The sequence below is a fragment of the Rana temporaria genome, chromosome 1 (genome assembly GCF_905171775.1).
Source record: "Rana temporaria chromosome 1, aRanTem1.1, whole genome shotgun sequence".
Lineage (NCBI taxonomy): Eukaryota > Metazoa > Chordata > Amphibia > Anura > Ranidae > Rana > Rana temporaria.
Window position 1 is genome coordinate 623,920,125 of NC_053489.1, and position 21,272 is coordinate 623,941,396.

The following is a 21,272-nucleotide window of genomic DNA, read 5'->3' on the forward strand; positions in this document are numbered from 1 at the left end:
CACAAATAGAGCTTTCTTTTGGTGGTATTTGATCACCTCTGCGGGTTTTATTTTTTGCGCTATAAACAAAAATCGAGCGACAATTTTGAAAAAAATGCAATGTTTTTTGCTATAATAAATATCCCCCAAAAATATAAAAATATTTCCTCAGTTTAGGCCGATACGTATTCTTCTACCTATTTTTTGGTAAAAAAAACCCGCAATAAGTGTTTATCGGTTGGTTTGCGCAAAATTTATAGCGTTTACAAAATAGGGAATAGTTTTATTGCATTTTTATTAATAATTTTTTTTTTACTACTAATGGCGGCGATCATTATGGCGGACAATTTTGACTCATTTTTGGGACCATTTAAAATGCATTGTTTACTGTGAAAATGACAGTTGCAGTTTGGGAGTTAACCACAGGGGGCGCTGAAGGGGTTATGTGTGACCTAATATGTGTTTACAACTGTAGGGGTGTGTGGCTGTAGGTGTGACGTCATCGATTGTGTCCCCCCATAAAAGGGATCACATGATCGATGACGCCGCCAGTGAAGAACGGGGAAGCTGTATTTACATACAGCTCTCCCCGTTCTTCAGCTCCGGGGACCGATCGCGGAACTCCAGCGGCGATTGGGTCCCACGGTCACGGAGCTTCGGACCGGGTCGCAGGAGCACGTGCGCCCGCGACCCCACGGCTGGGCTTAAAGGGCAACGTACGTATACGTTGATGTGCCCAGCCGTGCCATTCTGCCAACGTATATCGGCGTGGAGGGGTCCTTAAGTGGTTAAAACATGTTCTATTTTTTTTTTACTCCGATGGAAAAAAGTCTGATGGGGCCCACACACGATCGGAATTTCTGATGAAACAAGTCCATCTGACTTTTTTAATCGGAAAATCCGATCGTGTGTACGCGGCATAAGACATACATATATAGTTCTATTGCTGACATAACCTGCTGCAGACTTTTTTAGGGACTTGAAGGAAATTGGATTTTCATAAGGAGGTCAACAATGGCAGCCTTTGAATTTTTCTCATGATTGGTATCCTTTAATCCTCAAACACTTGTTGTATTTCTGTAGTGTTTCCTTGATGTATTTTGAGTGCAGGTTGACGTGGATTATCGCTTGTTTTAATGTGCACTGCAATGTACCCTATATTTTCATGTCATAACACGTGTCCGTGCTCGTTACCATGTTACAACATACACCGATTGGCCATAACCATAACATTCTGACCACTCTCCTAATACTGAGTAGGTCCCCCTTTTGCAGCGAAAACAGCCCTGACCTGTTGAGGCATATACTCTACTAGACCTCTGGAGGTATGTTGTAGTATCTGGTACCAAGCTGTCAGCAGCCGATCCTATATGATTCCTCCAGCTTACCTTGTTCCCATAGTGCAGGCATCACTAAATGGCAGCCCGCGTTACTGCTCTTTCTGGACCGTGGCGATTGCACCATTTAGTCGCCGCTTTTGTCCCCAGCCTCCTCCGCTATTATTAGCAGAGTAGAAGAGTGGACTGCGGGAGGCGGGACATTTCTGGACTGGGGGTGGGACCTGAGAGGTAGCTGCCTGTCATGTTAGGCGGCAGGTGATTGGCTGCTAGGAGGCGGTCGTAGCAACCAATCGCCAGTTCACCAAAAAGTCAATACGGCATCTCCTCGCCCGCCCAGTGCTGCTGCGCCTTCAGTTCACGATTGTCCCGCCTCCTGCTCTGTGAAAGATAGAGTGGAGAGGGAAGGGAGGAAAATATATGGAAATGTTAAGGATGGGGAGAGGCACTGCTATCAATCATCCAATGAAGAGCCAACTAGAGCTCTGAGAAAGTAACGCAGGATCGCGCCCAAGGAGATTCGGGTCTCAGGTAGGGGCTGGGGGGGGGGGGAGGGGGCGGTGACTGCAAGGTGCTTTTTCACCTCATTGCATAGGATGCATTAAGGTGAAAAAACACGAAGCTTTACAACCCCTTTAAGTGCAATGGTGACATGGTTTCTAGGATGTGCCACAGCCATGGTAATAATGGAATAGTACAAGTTGATTTTGTTACCGGAATTAATTGCCTGTGTCTGAAATGCAATATCCTGAAGGAGGTAATCGTTTGGCACAAATGACGTAGATTAATTGCAAAAGGTATTTCTCTTCTGGCTATTTCTCAAGGAAGGATTTGTCGTTTGTGGGATTGTTATGTCCGGTGGTAGGTAGGTAACCAGAAAAGCTTTTGGCTTTTATTTTTTATTTTTTTAGCTTACAGAACACTTGAGGTTTTATTTCATTAGCTCCAGTTCTTGGAAGATGTTCCTTTTTGCTTTTATCTGTGGTGGCGGACTTGATAGTTTTTGAGAACAAACATTGCTTACCCTACCTTGGTACTGTTTTTGGTTAGAAAAACTTGTAAGATTCTGAAAAATGGATATGAGTATATTAATGTTCTTTGAAAAAATTAATTTGAAGAGAGTTGATAGGGATGACCATTTTACGATTCTAGCAAAGTATATTGTTGAGATTGGGTAGTTTTAGCTTCTAAAACCAAATCTAGGGGGCTTATTTATAAAGTGGAATCCTGACGATTTTACACCATTTCTCCTGGATCCTGGATCACATAGCTAACCGCTATACTCGCTTCCTATCTTAATATGACTCTGTGTTTACCAGTCTGGCGGATAAAAGGGTAGAAGCTCCTCCTAAAGCCTTTATCCTACATGAAGACCCTGTTCTGCGATCTGTCTTTGCCACTCTGTCCATCTAGTAGAGCAGCCTTTCTCAACCTTTTCAACACAGAGGAACCCTTGAATAAACTTTCCGGTCTCAGGGAACCTATGCTAAAAATGACTATATCCACAACTCCTGATACATCAGTGTGATGGTCAGTGGGAAAATGCTCCTTACACTTGGGAAGTATGACACCCCCTACAGCTAAAAAGATCAATGGTGTCAGCAGGAACTAATCTGAGAGGCTGAAAATGCTGATTGCTCAAGAAACCCCTTCGCACAGGGTTTGACAAATTTTCTTGGAATCTAGGAGCCAGCTAAAAAAGTTAGGAGCCAGAAAACGCACCCCGTCCCGACGAGCTTGCGCGCAGAAGCGAACACATACGTGAGCAGCGCCCGCATATGTAAACGGTGTTCAAACCACACATGTGAGGTATCGCCGCGATTGGTAGAGCGAGAGCAATAATTCTAGCTCTAGAACTCCTCTGTAACTCAAAACATGCAACCTGTAGATTTTTTGAAACGTCGCCTTTGAATATTTTAAAGGGTAAAAGTTTGTCGGCATTCCACGAGCGGACGCAATTTTGAAGCGTGACATGTTGGGTATGAATTTACTCGGCGTAACATTATCTTTTCTAATATTAAAAAAAATGGGGATAACTTTACTGTTGTCTTATTTTTTAATTAAAAAAAGTGCGCTTGTAAGACCGCTGCGCAAATACGGCGTGACAGAAAGTATTGCAACGATCGCCATTTTATTCTCTAGGGTGTTAGGATAAAAAATATATATAATGTTTGGGGGTTCTAATTAGAGGGAAGAAGATGGCAGTGAAAATAGTGAAAAATTACATTAGAAGTGCTGTTTAACTTGTAATGCTTAACTTGTAATACCAACGGCCACCACCACATGGCGCCAGCTCACACAAGGAAGAGCTGGGGACTTCACAAAAAAAACATTTTTTTTGCCCACCTTTCAAGCCAAGTTGCCAGGATGCTATTTCTAGTCGCCATGGCGACCTGGCGACCGGGATTTGTCGAGCCTTGCCTTAGCAACCTTTTGGAGGAACCCTAGTTGAGAAACCTTGTACCAGGCCATAGCTGCCTGGTCCAGGGTCGTGTCCTGGGATCCTGGTTCTATCCCAACGCATCTCCAGCACCTGGAGCTCATGCCTGTAGCCCACTTTATTGCATTGATGAGTTGGTAGATCAGCTGAATTTCAATCCATGTATGGGCACCCTGGTTGTACCCAAGTCAATCCATTGATCGACTTGTGTAAACCAACCTGTCAAGTTTTTCCCACCGGCTATAGCAGTCAACACTAAGCATGTTCTGCCACCAGGGAAGGCTCCCCACTGGCAGAACACAATAGCGCTGCCAACCAGTGTTGAGGGGGGAATCAAGCAATTTTCTTTCCTTCCACCCATAGTGGAAGGAAAGAAAATAGCTTAAAATATGGCCTGCCTAAAGTTGGCAATAGACGGTTCGAATCTTGGACCATGTATGGGCAGGCTGATGAACTTGGGTATGACCATCATGTCGGATTTTCAGGATGTGATTATTGCCAGATGGCTTCTTGTGCCCCTGCCAAGAGAACACAATAGCTCCGCAGAAGGGATTCCCCCCATCAACACTGACTGTGTTGATAGGGGAATTGATCGATTTTTTTTTTTTTTTTTTTTTTCTTTCTGCAACCCATGGTTACTGGAAAGAAAATCGTATCATCTTGGAACTGCCTTCGTCATACCTTTGTCTCAAATGTTGATCTGTGAAACAGCACTGCTTTTCAGTATTGCTACTCTTCTTTACACATCAAGCATATTTTTCAGATATATTTTTTAATATTGAACTGATTGCACTCGTATCTTAAAAGAAAAAACGCATTTAGACCCCTTTCACACTGAGGCATTTTAGCGCTAAAAACAGCACCTGTAAAGCGCCTGAAAACTGATTGTCATGTCTCCCCAGTGTAAAAGTCTTGAGTGCTTTCACACTGGGGCAGTGCGTTTGCGGGGCAGGAAAAAAAGTCCTGCACGCAGCATCTTTAGGAGGGAGTGGGAGTGCTGTATTCGGCACTGCTACACCACCCCTGCCTATTGAAAAGAATGGGCAGTGCTTCCGAAGTGCCTGAAAAGCGATTTGCAAGCGCCGCAGGACGGGCGCTTATAACCCCTTGTTAACCCCTTCTTGGGTGTTAAAAGCAGCCCGCTAGTAGCCGAAAAGCAACACTTAGGCCCCGTACACACCATAGAATCCATCCGCAGATAAATCCCAGCAAATGGGTTTCAGCGGATAGATCCTATGGTGTGTACATGCCAGCGGATCTGTTTCCGCGGATATATCTCCCCTGGGATGGATTCCAGCAGATCGAATATTCGCTGACATGCAGAACATATCCATCTGCTGGAGTCCATCCCAACGGATGGATCCGCTGGTCTGTATAGACTCACCGGATCCATCCGTCCGAAGGGATCCCCCGCATGCATCGTAATGATTCGACGCATGCGTGGAATTCCTTATATGACAGCGTCGCGCACGTCGCCGCGACACGTCATCGCCAGAGGATTTCGGGGCGGATTTCAATGCGATGGTGTGTACACTCCATCGCATGAAAATCCGCCGAAATCCTCGAGAGGATTTATCCGCGGAAACGGTCCGCTGGACCGTATTCGCGGATAAATTCTATCGTGTGTATGGGGCCTCAAACAGCGGTAAATCGCTGCTAAATCTAGCGATGCTTTACCACTAAGGCCTCGTACAGACGAGAGGATTTCCGCTGGAAACGGTCCGCCGGACCGTTTCCAGCGGACATTTCTCCTCCGGATTTTGATCTGATGGCTTGTACACACCATCAGATCAAAATCCGCGCGGAAAACATCCGCGGTCACGTGTCGCGACGTGTCCGCGACGTCATGATGACGCGGCGACGTGCGCGACGCTGGAAGGTAAATTATTCCACGCATGCGTCGAATCATTCCGACGCATGCGAGGGATGGGGATCGGACGGACTTATCCGGTGAGTCTGTACAGACGACCGGATAAGTCCGAGGGACAGGATTCCAGCGGATAGATTTCTTGGCATGCTAAGAAATTTTTATCCGCTGGGAATCCGTCGGCTGGACAAATGTCCCCTGAAAATTGTCTGCTCGGGCCTACACACGACCGGATCTATCCGCTGGAACAGATCCGCGGATAAATCCCAGCGGATAGATCCGGTCGTGTGTACGGGGCCTTACAGACCCGCCGCCCCAGTGTGAAAGGGGTCTAAAACATACTGTAGATTTCCTGAAAGTCTACCTATTTTGTAGGCTTTTAATCTGCTTGAACAGTGTCAACATTTGCCAGGTATTTTTTCAGTTTTGTCATTTAAAAAATAATAATAATTTAAATATAAGTTTATTGACAAGATGGAATTAAATGGATGATAATTACGGTAATGCACTAACATGTTTTACCTTTTTGTACTTGTATTCTTTCTGTTAATGGTTTGCTTGCAGAGTGAGGAAATATTTGTTAACATTTTTGTCTAGCTGTACTGAATGTTTATTGGCCCAGGAAAGGGATTCAATGGAAGACAGATGTGTAATGTGTTTTGTATTTGTGTTTTCCAGGAGTCCGCGGCAGACGAGTTGAAGTTGGACTGGTATTTTTGTCAGCAAGATTCCTCAACATCTTATGTAAATGAAATGCATAGGCCGTTTGATCCCACCAAGAATCGTATAAAAATGCACAACTCTCATCGTCTTAGAAACGTTGAGGTGGCGCGAGGAAGAGCTGGTTATGGTTTTACTCTTTCTGGACAGTCCCCTTGTACCATAGGTAACGTGATTAAGGATAGCCCTGCTGAGTTTGTAGGACTTAAACCCGGGGATCAGATTTGTGTAGTCAACGAAATTAATGTCAAAAAGGCATCTCATGAAGATGTGGTCAAATTAATTGGAAAATGTTCTGGTGTTCTTCATATGGTCATCTCTGAAGGCGCTCGTCACATGGATTTATGCTCTAGCGATGAAGAAATTGCCTATTATGAGGGTAAAACTTGCTTGAGACCAAGGCTTGATTCAAAAGCCATGGGCATAAACCGAGCAGAGAGAGTTGTAGAAGAGATGCAGTCCGGAGGAATATTCAGCATGATTTTTGAGAACCCGGTATCTGGTGGAAAGACAGACAACCATGCACCAAAACAGAGGTCAAGGTCAATGTCTGCTTCAAATTATGAAATGAGAAGGGAGAAAAGCAAACACAGTGCAGAATTTCTTTCAACAGACGAAATATCAAAAATGATAAACAACGACTCTGTGTTCGCCAATGGGGTTCAGAACCTGGAGGACTTTGAGCTGGATGCAAGTATTTTAAATGTTGGTATGATCGTTGGCTATCTTGGCTCTATCGAACTTCCTTCCACAAGTTCCAACCTTGAGTATGATAGCTTGCAGGCTATCCGTGGGTGTATGAGACGCCTAAGAGCTGAACAAAAAATCCATTCCTTGGTGCTCATGAAAATCATGCATGACAACATTCAGCTTTGCAGTGATAAGTTGGGTATTATAGCCGTGTACCCTGCTGAAAAACTGGCGTTCAGTGCTGTGTGTCCTGATGACAAGAGGTTTTTTGGACTTGTCACCATGCAAAGTAATGATGATCAAAGCTTGGCACAAGATGAAGAAGGAATTTTAAGGACATCTTGTCATGTGTTTATGGTGGATCCGGAATTATTCCACCATAAAATACATCAGGGTATTGCCAGGAGATTTGCATTTGAATGTACACCAGATCCAGACACCAATGGGTGCTTGGAGTTCCCACCATCTTCAATGCCAGTTCTACAGTTTGTATCTGTTCTTTACAGAGACATGGGTGAGTTGATTGAAGGTATGAGGGCAAGAGCGTTTCTCGACAATGATGCTGATGCCCATCAGAATAACAGCACCAGCAGTAATAGTGATAGTGGAATTGGCAATTTTAACCAAGAGGAGAAAACAAACAGGGTGTTGGTTGTTGACTTGGGAAGTGCCCCAAATAAACACATCCCTCGCGGACTATGGGAGAATCCTGGTGGCAGAGCACAGAATCCATCAGTTCCACACTGGAATGGATATTCCAATGAGGATGATAGCCATTTTCCAGCAGCTGATAAACCGCAGAACTACAAGAAGCATTTGGGTCCATCGGCACGAATTGAGGTTCCTGTTATTCCACCAAGAGGACCACCACATCCCCCAAAGAAAGCTGGCCCAATGGATGTTGGAGGCCAGAAAAAATGGTTGCCTGTTCATGTAATACGAGATTGGCAGCAAGGGAATGTCAGTGATCAGGAGTCTTATGCTGACTCCACAGATGGATGGTCCAGTGTCAACTGTGGAACTTTACCTCCTCCAATGAGTAAAATTCCTGCCGACAGATACAGAGTGGAAGGAAACTTTGTGCAACCCCCTGCGTGCAAAGATGATTGGTCTAAAAAAGCCTTTGACATACATAATATTTTAGGGGCTTTACATGCGGCTAAGAAGTCCAGAGAACACCGAAAGGTAAGAAAGTTTGACTCGCTTCTTAATGAAAATGATCGTGGCGGCATGTAATGGTAAAATACACTGTCATAAAAATATAGGGCCAGATTCTCAGAGCAAGTACGCCGGCGTATCTACTGATACACCGGCGTACTTTCAAATTTGCCGCGTCGTATCTTTAGTTTGAATCCTCAAACCAAGATACGACGGCTTCTGGCTTCGATCCGACAGGCGTACGGCTTCGTACGCCTTCGGATCGTAGGTGCAATACTTCGGCGCCCGCTGGGTGGAGTTTGCGTCGTTTTCCGCGTCGGGTATGCTAATTAGCTTTTTCCGTCGATCCACGAAGGTACACGCGGCCGTCGCATTCTCTTACGTCGCCGCTAGTCGGCTTTTCCCGGCGTATAGTTAAAGCTGCTATTTCGTGGCGTATAGATAGACTTGCCATGTTAAAGTATGCCCGTCGTTCCCGCGTCAAATTTTTTTTTTTTTTTGCGTAAGTCGTCCGTGAATAGGAAAGGACGTAACTCACGTCTAAGTTCAAAAAATGACATTGGTGCGTTGTCATTTTGCGCAAAGCGCGGCGGGAAATTTCGAAACGGAGCATGCGCATTTCAATCGGCGCGGGGACATTTTAAATGAATCACGCCCCCTACTCGCCAAATTTGAAATACGCGCCGAGAAATACACTACGCCGACGTAACTTACGGCGTGAAATCTTCCTGGATTCGACTTGGAGCCAGGTAAGATGCGGCGTAGCGTATCTCTGATACGCTGCGCCAGGGCAATTCTATGTGAATCTGGCCCATAATCTCTACCTTGGGGGGGGAAAAATAAATATATATATATATATATATATATATATATATATATATATATATATATATATATATATATATATATATATATATATATATATATATATATATATATATATATATATATATATATATATATATATATATATAGCACACACTATATTGCCAAAAGTATTGGGACACCTGCCTTTACACGCACATGAATGACATCCCAGTCTTAGTCCATAGGGTTCAATATTGAATTGGCCCACCTTTGCAACTACGACAGCTTTGACTCTTTTGAGAAGGCTGTCCACAAGGTTTAGGAGTGTGTCTATGGAAATGTTTGTGGATTCTTTCAGAAGCACTTTTGTGAGGTCAGGCACTGATGCGGACGAGACGTCTTGGCTCGCAGTCTCCGCACTTATTAATCTTAAAGGTTTTCTATCCAGCTAAGGTCGGGACTATGTGCAGGTCAGTCAAGTTTCTCCACCTCAAACTTGCTCATCCATGTCTTTATGGACCTTGCTTTGTGCACTGGTGCTCAGTCATGTTGGAAAAGGAAGGGGCCACGCTTAAAGAGTTCCCTTCATTGGAACTAAGGGGCCAAGCCCAACCCCTGAAAAACAACCCCACACCATAATCCCCCCTCCACCAAAGGATTTGGACCAGTACACAAAGCAAGGTGTAATGCAAAATCTGGTTCGGCGCTGCATAGAAATAAATTGTCTTCCAGGATTTTTTGTCAAAGCTTAAAGTGGTACTAAACACACAGGGGCAGATCCACAAACGAATTACGCCGGCGTATCTATTGATACGCCGTGTAATTTCAAAGTTCCCCGTTGTATCTTTGTTTTATATACACAAAACAAGATACGACTGAATGAGGGATCGATCCGACAGGCGTACGTCTTAGTACGCCGTCGGATCGTAGGTGCATATTTACGCTGGCCGCTAGGTGGCGTTTCCGTCGAATTCCGCGTCGAGTATGCAAATTAGCTAGATACGGCGATCCACGAACGTACGTCTGGCCGGCGCATTTTTTTACGTCGTTTCCGGAAGCCTTTTTTCGGCGTATAGTTACCCCTGCTATATGAGGCGTACTCAATGTTAAGTTTGGCCGTCGTTCCCGCGTAGAATTTTGAAAATGTTACGTTGTTTGCGTAAGTTGTTCGCGAATAGGGCTTTGCGTAGAATGACGTCACCATCGTAAGCATTGGCTTGTTCCGGTTTAATTTTGAGCATGCGCACTGGGATACCCCCACGGACGGCGCATGCGCCGTTAAAAAAAATATGTAATTTACGTCGGGTCACGACGTATTAACCTAAAACACGCCCCCATCACATCGATTTGAATTGCGCGCTCTTACGCCACCTAAGTTACGCTACGCGGCCGTAACTTACGGCGGAAATTCTTTCAGGATACCAAAAAAAAACTAAGTTACGGCGGCGTAGCGTATCATAGATACGCTACGCCGGACGGAAGAATGCACCGATCTACCTGGATCTGCCCCACACAGTTTAATTTAGATTGTCTCTTCTATTTCTGTATGTGGATGATGGCACTGTAATTATTTTAATAAAAAAAACATCCAAGTACCTTTTTCCTAATCGACATACAGCTGTCACGTGACCCGGCTCTTTGCCAGCCTGTCTGCAGGGAAACGAGCAGGAGGAGCTTCTAGTCCACTGCTTCTGGTCACATGTTCAGAATTAAACAGCCTTTGGGATACTGAGTAAAAATAAATAATTGATTATCAATAAACTTCTTTTAAATTGTCATACAAGTATATATTTGAAATCACGTTTTTATTATTTCTTGGCAATAACATGGTGTTGGCTTATTTCTGCCAGTCACAGGCTGTGTCACACCCCTCCAGCCTGAGTCTTAAATTAATAGGGAGGTGAAGCCTCCATTAATCTACATGTAATATCCAGCCCCCATTGTGTTTAGCTGGTTAGTGGACATGGAGGAGGAAGGGAGTGGGCTGTAATTTACCACTGTGCATAAGCCCACTAGTGTGTGACTCTATAGTCCACATGGGCTGCTCAGATGTGATGGGGAGGAAATGCTCAGCTGTAGCATAGAAACTCACTGAAAACTGAGCGTGTGCAGAGTTACCACCATAGCTGCAAAATCCCTAGCTGAATTTGTACAGAAGGTGGAGATAGAGAGCAGCAGGATCAACCAGTTTTTTTGCAGCATAAAAAAAACGAATCTCATAGTGACTAAAGCCTCGTACACACGATACGATTGTTGGCAGGGGATTGTCTGTTGTCCTAAAATCTGACCGCTAGCACGCTCCTTTTGACAATTGTTGTCCAACTTTCGGCCAATAAATGTTGGATGGCAGGCTAGTACATTTTTGGCGGACAGCGTTCTGTTGTCTGATTTTCGTATGGTCAGTGCACAAATCCATTACACAAAAGTAGAAACGCGCATTCTCAGAATATATGCTCACCAAACACAAAATTAGCAGAAGGGGCCCAAAGAGTGGCGCTCAAGAGCTGAAATTCCTCGCAGTACGTCACTACGTTCGTGTTTGTGGCACGACAATTGTGTACCGTTAGTATGCAAGACAAGATCCTGGCACACACCCTTTTGACAAAAATCGGACGCTCGGTTGGCCAACAATCATACTGGCCCGAATTCAGATAGAGATACGACGGCGTATCTCCTGATACGCCGTCGTATCTCTGAGTTCCGTCAAGGGATCTATGCGCCTGATTCATAGAATCAGTTCCGCATAGATCTCCCTAAGATCCGACAGGTGTAAGTGACTTACACCGTCGGATCTTAGGCTGCAATTCCAGGCCGGCCGCTAGGTGGCGTTTTGTTTTTTTCACGCGGCGAATATGCGAATGAGGATTTCCGCCGATTCAGAAACGAACGCCCGCCGCTTTTTTTTTTACGTCGTTTGCGTTCGGCTTTTTCCGGCGGATATTTACCCCTGCTATATGCGGCGTATCCTATGTTAAGTATGGCCGTCGTTCCCGGGTCGAATTTTGAATTTTTTACGTTGTTTGCGTAAGTCATTCGCGAATACGGATGGCCGTAATTTACGTTCACGTCGAAACCAATGACGTCCTAGCGACGTTATTTGGAGAAATGCACGCTGGGAAATTTAGCGGACGGCGCATGCGCAGTTCGTTCGGCGCGGGGACGTGCCTGATTTAAATTCTACACGCCCCCTAGCCGCGGAATTTGAATTCCGCCGGGGGATTTACGATCCGCCAGCGCAACTTTAGAGGCAAGTGCTTTCTGAACAAAAACTTGCGCCGGCGGATCGTAAATCAGATAGGTTACGCGGATCTAAAGATCCGCTAACCTATCTGAATCTAGCCCACTGTGTGTTCACGAGGCTTAAAGCGGGGGTTCACCCTATAAACCCAAAAAAAAAAATTTTTTTTCCTCTACCATAAAATCAGGCATTGTAGCGCGAGCTACAGTATGCCTGTCCCGATTTTTTTTATCCCCGTACTCACCTTGTACTCGTACATCGAAGATACCGACTCACCTCGGGGAATGGGCGTGCCTATGGAGACGGAGGATGATTGACGGCCGGCTCTGGCACGTCACGCTTCTCCGGAAATAGCCGAAATAGGCTTGGCTCTTCACGGCGCCTGCGCATAGCCTGTGCGCAGGCGCCGTGAAGAGCCGAGACCTACTCCGGCTGTCTTCGGGGAGAGTGACGTGCCAGGGCCGGCCGTCAATCATCCTCCCTCTCCATAGGCACGCCCATTCCCCGCGGGAGCCGAAATCTTTAATGTACGAGTACACAGTGAGTACGGGGGTAAAAAAATCGGGACAGGCATACTGTAGCTCGCGCTACAATGCCTGTCTCGATGGAAAAATCATGTCAGTGAGGGTGAACTACCGCTTTAAGTGAGTATGAACATGTAAAACAGTACAACATTTATTGATAGTTTTTTATGATGTGGGTTTAGTGACCCCTTAATTGAACAAACTGAAGTTAGAAGCTGATTGGCTCCCATGCACCGCTGCACCACATTTTGCACTCTCCAGTTTTACTAAATCAACCCCCTTAAAGGGATACTAAAGGTTCAGTATTTTATGTTTATTTTTAAATAACAAACATGTCGAGCTTGCCTCCACTGTGCAGTTCGTTTTGCACAGAGTGGCCCCGAACGTCCTCCTCTGGGGTCCCACGGCGACCGTCTTGGCTCCCCTCTGGGAAGTTCTCTTGCGCGGCGCGCTCCCCTGCATAGCCGCCGAGTGTATGACTCAGGCGGGGGGGGGGGGGGGGGGGTTTCGTGTCACTGGATTAGATTGACAGCAGCGGGAGCCAATGGCTGCGCTGCTATCAATCTATCCAATGAGAAGCCGATCAGCCATGGAGAGAACGCAGAATGGCGCCCACAGAGATTTGGAGCTCAGGTAAGTAAAATGGGGGCTCGGGGGGGGGGGCGGAGAGTGCAAGGTGTTTTTTCACCTTAAAGTGGAGTTCCACCCATAAATATAACATTACATCAGTAGTTTTAAAAAAATGTCATTAGTCCTTTACGAAAAAATTTTTTTTTTTTAGATGCCTTCAAAGTGTTGTTGCTAGGCAGAATAGTTAATCTTCCCACTTCCTGCACCTAGGTGCTTAATGCTTCCTAACCTACACCGCACAGACTCCTGGGAATGTAGTGGGTCTAACTTTCCAGGAGTCTGTGCATTCCCCAGTCTCAAAGAATCATGTGACTTGGACAGCACAGGTGCTGAAACCTAATCTGACACTGCTTGTGCAGCACTGAGCATGTGCCAGATCTGCAAGGCTGAAATCCAGGAAGTCATACAGTCTGGCTTCATGATGCCCACACTTAAGATGGCCCCAGTCAATTTCTATTTTATAAAGTGTCTAAATGCTGTAACAACCTAACAAAACGGACCTTAGTTTACAGACTAACTTTACTAGAATACATTAAGCTTGTGTATTACAGGGGTATTTATATTTAAAAAGTGAAATTGTGGCCGGAACTCCGCTTTAATGCATGTGATGCATTAAGGTGAATAAACACAAAGCTTTACAACCCCTTTAACTTCTTCAACCTCAGCTGAACTCGCACAATTTCTAACCCGCATCAGTATGAACCTAGGCTCAATGTCATTTTAAATACTTTTAGTTTTAGGTTCCCGTAAGTCCCTGTGAAACAAAATTAACCTCTTGACCACCGCCCCATGTCAAAAAGACGTCCTCTTTTTAAAGATGGATATCTCGGTAACGGCAGCAGCTGCTGCCACAACCCAGATATCCATCTCTCTTCAGTGGGCGGTGGTGTACACAATAACGGCGGTCTTCGCGGCGGATTCGCCGCAAGATCGCCGTTATCGGTGGCGGGAGAGGGGCCCCGCTCTCCCGCGCCCTCCGCCGCTTACCTGAGCCGTCGGTAGCGGCGGAGGCGATCGGTCCGTTCAGCAGCTGACTGGGGTTGCGAGTGAGAGAAAAATGTCCTTCACCCGTCCCCATAGCTCTGCTGGGCGGAAGTGACGTCAAAACGTCAGTCCCGCCCAGCGTCTTAAAGAAACATTTTTTTTTTGTCATTTGAAAAAATGACAGTTTCAATTTTTTTTTATTTTTTTTGCATTTAAGTCTAAATATGAGAGCTGAGGTCTTTTTGACCCCAGATCTCATATTTAAGAGGACCTGTCATGCTTTTTTCTATTACAAGGGATGTTTACATTCCTTGTAATAGGAATAAAAGTGATACATTTTTTTTTTATTTCAGTGTAAAAAATTTACGAAATAAATAAAAATAAATAAGAAAACAAAAAAAAAATATTTTAAAGCGCCCCGTCCCGACGAACTCGTGCACAGAAGCGAACGCATACGCGAGTAGTGCCCGCATATGAAAACTGTGTTCAAACCACACAAGTGAGGTATCGCCGCGATCGTTAGAGCGAGAGCAATAATTCTAGCCCTAGACCTCCTCTGTAACTCAAAAAATGCAACCTGTAGATTTTTTTAAACGTCGCCTATCGAGATTTTTAAGGGTAAAAGTTTGACGTCATGCCACGAGCGGGCGCAATTTTTAAGCGTGACATGTTTGGTATCATTTTACTCGGCGTAACATTATCTTTCACAATATATAAACAAATTGGGCAAAATTTATTGTTGTCTTATTTTTTAATTTAAAAAAGTGTTTTTTTTTTCAAAAAAAGTGCGCTTGTAAGACCGCTGCACAAATACGGTGTGACAAAAAGTATTGCAATGACTGCCATTTTATTCTCTAGGGTGTTAGAAAAAAATATATATAATGTTTGGGGGTTTTAAGTAATTTTCTAGCAAAAAAAACTGTTTTAGTCTTGTAAACACCGAATCTGAAAAACAAGCCCGGTGGGAAAGAGGTTAAAATAAAGAAGGCTCATCACTGTGAACCAATGCATTTTATTTTGTTGCACAGTGCTGTCTATTTACCATAGCCCTTCACTGTCCAGTCAGCATCTGGAGGTAATGAGGATTTAATTGCCCACCAGGTGGTGAAGCATGAGTGTGTGAATTCCAGGAATGGCTGGCAGCATTGTAAATCTTCCTTTTTTTTTTTTTTTTTTTTTTTTAGGTTCGTATACAGTATTTTAGCTTTTTGCTGGGAGCTTAGATATAATAAGGCAAAGTGCTGTAAGCCATAGCAAGCAATTCGAATTCTTATTTCACCAGCCGGACTTTAGTAAGCTAAAACATATTTCATATGGAGTTTTTTTTTTGTACAAAGTTTAGGAGAGTTTAGCTGGGTTTTTTTTCTGCCAGAAAGCTCCAATCAAAAACGCAAACCAGATTTTTTTTCCTGCCTCTAAACATTGAGCTTAAAATATGCCTGTAATCATCCTAATGTGCATGGACACCTAGGAGACCATTGAGCTCCTTCTACAGGAAAACACACAACTCCTGTAGAAGCAGCGATTTTAGCCGGTGTGCATGGAGCCTAAGGGTTAATGAGCTCTCCATGTCCCCTTTGACCTTTTTTATTGGGTAATTGTAATAGTCTGGTGATCATATTTGCTCATTGGCACTTGTCTTTTTATATTCTGTTTACTGACATTTTTTTTCCCTTTTGCTAACTAGACCACATCTTGAAAATTGTTTGTAACTTTTTAAAAGCATAACAAAATTAATTTTACATTTACAATTGTACAGTTACAATTTTACATTTCCTAGAATTCAGCTTTAACATACAGGAGGACCATTACTAATTGGTTAAAAAAAGTTGCAAATGTGTCAAGTTAATAACAAGTAATTTGGATCACAGAAACGACTACCGTATTTATTCGAGTATAACGCGCACACGTGTATAACGCGCACCCCTAATTTTCGATTAAAAATCGGTATAAAATCATTTATTGTATGTCCAGCCATGTCCCCCGTATGTCCAGCCATGTCCCCCGTATGTCCAGCCATGTCCCCCGTATGTCCAGCCATGTCCCCCGTATGTTCAGCCATGTCCCCTGTATATGCAGCCACCTACTGTTAATCACCGCGGCGCGGGAACATTACAGACAGCGTTCGTTTGAACAGCTGTTTTCCCTGCCGCGCATAGACACTTCCCCTTGCTCGCGATTGGACAGATCCGTCCAAGGGGGAGTGTCTATGCGCGGCGGGGAAAACAGCTATTCAAACGAAAGCTGTCTGTAATGTTCCCCGCGCCGCAGTGATTAACGTTGTAGCGGCGTTGGTGGCGGCGGCAGCAGGGGAGGGGGGAAGTTTTCTATTCTAGTATCGGCGGTATTAGCGGGAGTACGAGTACTCCCGCTAATACTTGGTATCGGTCCCGCCACTGCCACCCCACCCCAGTCCTCGTTTATAACGCGCACCCAAAACTTTGATTTTTTTTTTTTGGTATAAAATTTTGCGCGTTATACTTGAATAAATACGGTATGAAGGAATGGGCGTTAAAGTGGTACTGAAGGTTGTGTTATAAAAAATTTAAAACGAAAAGCAAACATGTCATACTTCCACTGTGCAGTTAGTTTTGCACAGAGTGCCCCCCGATTGTCCTCTTTTGGGGTCCCACGGCGGTCTCTATTGGCTCCTCCCCGCAATAACTAACCCCCTCTGGGAAGCGCTCTCCCAAGGGGGTTACCTTGCGGGCTCCCGTCTCATACACTCAGCGTACATAGTTGCCGAGTGTATGACTCGGCCCCGCCTCCGGCGGTCACGTCATTGGATTTGATTGACAGCAACGTGAGCCAGTGACTGCACTGCTATCAATCTATCCAATAAAGAGCCAAGAAGCCGTGGGGAGAATGACTCGGTATCACGCCCACGGAAGTTCTGGGGGGAGGGGGTGGCGGGCGGACAGTGCAAGGTGTTTTTGTACCTTGATGGATAGGATGCATTAAGGTGAAAAAACACAAGGCTTTACAACCCCTTTAAGTGGTAATTCCCTGATGATATAGCATACACATATTCATTAAAACAAACATTTATTGAAATATATACAAAAAAACATGTACAAATAAGTAAACAAGCATGATAATAAAGGGGTGTTATATGGAGCTTACCAACATGTTTCCTGGCACAACGGCTGCTTCTTCAGGGCTTCATTCCATAGTTATTTTGAGCATAGCTACACATCTATGCTCAAAATGTCTGACGTGTCCAAGTTAAGTGGAGACCAAAGATAAATAGTCTAGTCGGCGAACAACGTACAGGAGAAAGAACCCAGCTGGATCAGAGATTACGTAATATTCACCCTCAAATCTGAATATGGTGAATCACTCTAGTGTTTTTTTTAAGCTCCTAGAAGCTATTATTAGCATTTTTTTCTGCTCTTAGAAGATAAATCCTTTGGGCCAGATTCATGTACAATTCCGGCAGCGTAACGTATCCCATTTACGTTACACCGCCGCAAGTTTTTAGCGCAAGTGCTTGATTCACAAAGCACTTGCCTGTAAACTTGCGGCGGCGTATTGTAAATCCGTCCGGCGCAAGCCCGCCTAATTCAAATGGGGCGTGTATCATTTAAATTAGGCGCGTTCCCGTGCCGAACGTACTGCGCATGCTCCGTTTTGTAATTTCCCGCCGTGCTTTTCGCAAAATGACGTCGCACCGACGTAATTTTTTGAACGGCGACGTGCGTTACGTCCTTTCCTATTCCCGGATGACTTACGCAAAAAATTGAAAATTCTACGCAGGAACGTCGGCCATACTTTAACTTGGCTGGTCTAAATATAAGCCATGAAATAGTAGCCGTAACTTTACGACGGGAAAAGCCGACTAGCGACGACGTAAGGGAATGCAACGAGTGCGCGTAGCTTCGTGGATCGCTGTAAACAGCTAATTGGCATACCCGACGCGGAAAACAACGCAAACTCCACCCAGCGGGCGCCGAAATACTACACCTATGATCCGAAGGCGTACGAAACCGTACGCCTGTCGGATCGAAGCCAGAAGCCGTCGTATCTTGGTTTGAGAATTCAAACTAAAGATACGACGCGGCAAATTTGAAAATACGCCGGAGTATCAGTAGATACGCCGGCGTATTTTGACTGTGAATCTGGCCCTTTGTGTACATGCACACTACTTTAGGCTATTAGCATTTTTTGAGCTTCAGCTTCTAGGAGCAGAATTTTTTAATTTTTTTGTAGAGTTTCTTGGAGTTTTTTTCCAGCAGAAAAATATGCTGAATGCTCCTAACTGCTACTAGCTGCTCCTAACTGCCACTAAGCCTAGGTTCACACTGAGCTGTGGGAATGAAGCCGTTCAGCTGAACTCGCACGATTTCCCTCACACATGTCAGCCCTGATCTCGGCAGCGATTTCACAGACATCTGTGAGGGTTTCTGCACAGATATCAATGGACATCACAAAAAGTAGTACAGAAACTACGGCGTTGCACCGATTAGACCGGTGCAATTGCCGCTGATTTGACATGTCAAATCGTATCAGTGTGAACCAGAGCTAAGGCTGTATTCGCACCTGAGCGTTTTTAGCTCGAAAAACGCCAGAGAAAACACCAGAAAAACGGCCAACAAGCAAAATCCCATTCATTTAAATTATATGGTTCAATAAGATTTTTATTAAGAATTTTTTGAAAGAAGTAAAAGAATAGAAAACATAGGTCGGTCACCCAACATCGGGCAGGCCGGTTGTCAAAATTTTAAGCAGAAATATTCCACGTCATAAAATTCAGTACAAACAAACTTTGAAATGTAACAAGAACATTTATTCAAGGATCCCTGCTATTCATTGTTCAACCACTAACAAGCACCTCTTCCGACCTGGGCGCCCCCTTGGGAGCCTGCTGCGCCCGAGGCCAGGAAGAAGCGAGAAGAGAGGCTAATAAGTGCAGGGGTGCCACTCAGAGCTAGAAAACCAGTAAGTTTATACATCTACTATAACTTCAGGCAGGCCAAAGAATTCGGATCATACCAAAAGAAGGCACGGGGTGGCCATGGCTAAACCAACCCATTTAGTGGAAGACGAAATAGGGGGTAGACCAGGTAGAAACGGTATAGGACAGGTGGAAAAACAGGAAGAGGAGAAGAAAGTAAAAGGGGGAAGGGGCGGGGCGGGGAGGGAGAGGGGGGGGGGGTGTGCCCGGGCTCCTAGCGCCCTGTATCGAATTCTTGTGTTTAGGTCCCCTTGGGCCCCTTAGGGCGGCGGGGGACTGGTGAGGGGTGGCAATCTGTTTTTGAGTTTATCAGAGGAGGAGTAATGCCTCCAAACTCCCCACGTAAAGGAGAATTTAGCGTGTCGTTCTAGGGCCTTAGCTTGCAGTTCTTCCATGAGCATAACTCCATTCATTTCATTAACCCATTCAGCCAGGGACGGGGGCAAGGGAGACTTCCAGTGCCTAGATATCAACTGTCTGCCCGTACTGAGACAGAATCTGAGGAGGGTGTGTTTCTGGAACTTAAAGGTGACAGGGAGGATAGACAGAAGTGCGACATTAGGTGAGGGGGTAAGGGGCTTATCATAAAGATCTGAGTAAGCCTGGAAAATCTGGTTCCAGAACGGTCGAATGACTTCACAGTCCCACCAAATGTGATGGTATGTGCCAATGGCTGCGTTGCATCTCCAACATGAGTCGGAATGCATTTAAATATAAATGTAGCGCTGGTGATTGTGGAGAGACCTCAGTGTCTCACTGGGTACATATAGTCACTGGATGTGAAACAAATATATACTAAACAATCCAATATAAATAAATGTGCCAATAAGTCCACAAAAAAGAAAAATGGTGACAAACAAATGAATGTCCATCAATAAAACATGTGGGTTGACGGTGAAGAAAATAAACATATAGCCAAATGGATCATCATGGGGAAAACATTATTCCGATGTGAAATAGATAGAATACGCTTACCAGAACCAGTAGATCTACTTGTCAGCGACAGCAGATCATAAAGGCATGGGAAATCCCAAAACGGATCAGCTCAACTTGTCTGACGACTCTGAGTAGTTGGAACAACGAACTTGGCCGTTAGGACCCGACAGTCCTCGACTGAAGACCCTGGATGGATGGTATCCTCCTGGATAGGTGGAACGGACCAGAGCTTACAGCCCTGCTTCCAACGGGTGTTGAGAGATGACGGGCGTCCTATTCAGACGCGTTTCGTCTGAATAGGACTTCTACTGGGGCCCCAGTAAAAGTCCTAGTCGGACTAAACGCGTAGGACTTGGTACGCCACTCCCCATATTGATTTTATTCTTAATTTTTCAATTTGTGATCACTTTTAATGTCAATGTTTTTGTTGATTTTTATTATAATAAAACCTCAATGCACTTGATGGGCCTTAAAGGGGTTGTAAACCTCTTTTTAAGTTTTTTTTTCCAAACTTGAAAGACAAAGGCATAATGAGCTAGTATGATGGCATACTAGCTCATTATGAATTACTTACCTTAAATCGAAGCCCCTGCAGCAGTCCTTCCCCCCCCCCCCCCAGCGGCGACATCTCTCCCGGAGGTTACTTCTGGGTATCGCCGCTGTGATTGGCCAGAGCGACAATGACATCACTCCGTGCATGTGCGGGGGAGCCGCTTTTCATGGCATTACCCTGGCTTAAAACGGCACAGAGTGCCCTTTCAAAACGACACATTCCCAGAAAGTGGCGCTCAGGGAAATTGAAAATTTCTCGGAGATATTGAAATCACCTACAGGTAAGCCTTAATCTAGGCTTACCTGTAGGTGTAACTTCCCCGAAGGGGTTTACAACCACTTTAATATTGGTTTATTAACCACTTTCTGCCTGGCTTATAGCAGAATGACGCCGGGCAGTGGTTTTGTTATCCTGACTGTTATATGACGTCTTTCAGGATAAAATGCTGACACACC

At 44.9% G+C, this 21,272-nt stretch overlaps 1 protein-coding gene across 1 annotated transcript in view; it reads left to right on the forward strand.

Annotated features, from left to right (window-relative positions):
- The window catches only part of RGS12 (regulator of G protein signaling 12), a 319,121-nt gene that overhangs the window by 28,804 nt on the left and 269,045 nt on the right, over window positions 1-21,272 (forward strand). Inside the window, exon 2 of the mRNA XM_040335346.1 lies at window positions 6,302-8,218. Coding sequence (XP_040191280.1) covers window positions 6,377-8,218 — 1,842 coding nt within the window. The 5' untranslated portion in view covers window positions 6,302-6,376. The remainder of the gene's footprint in view (window positions 1-6,301; window positions 8,219-21,272) is intronic.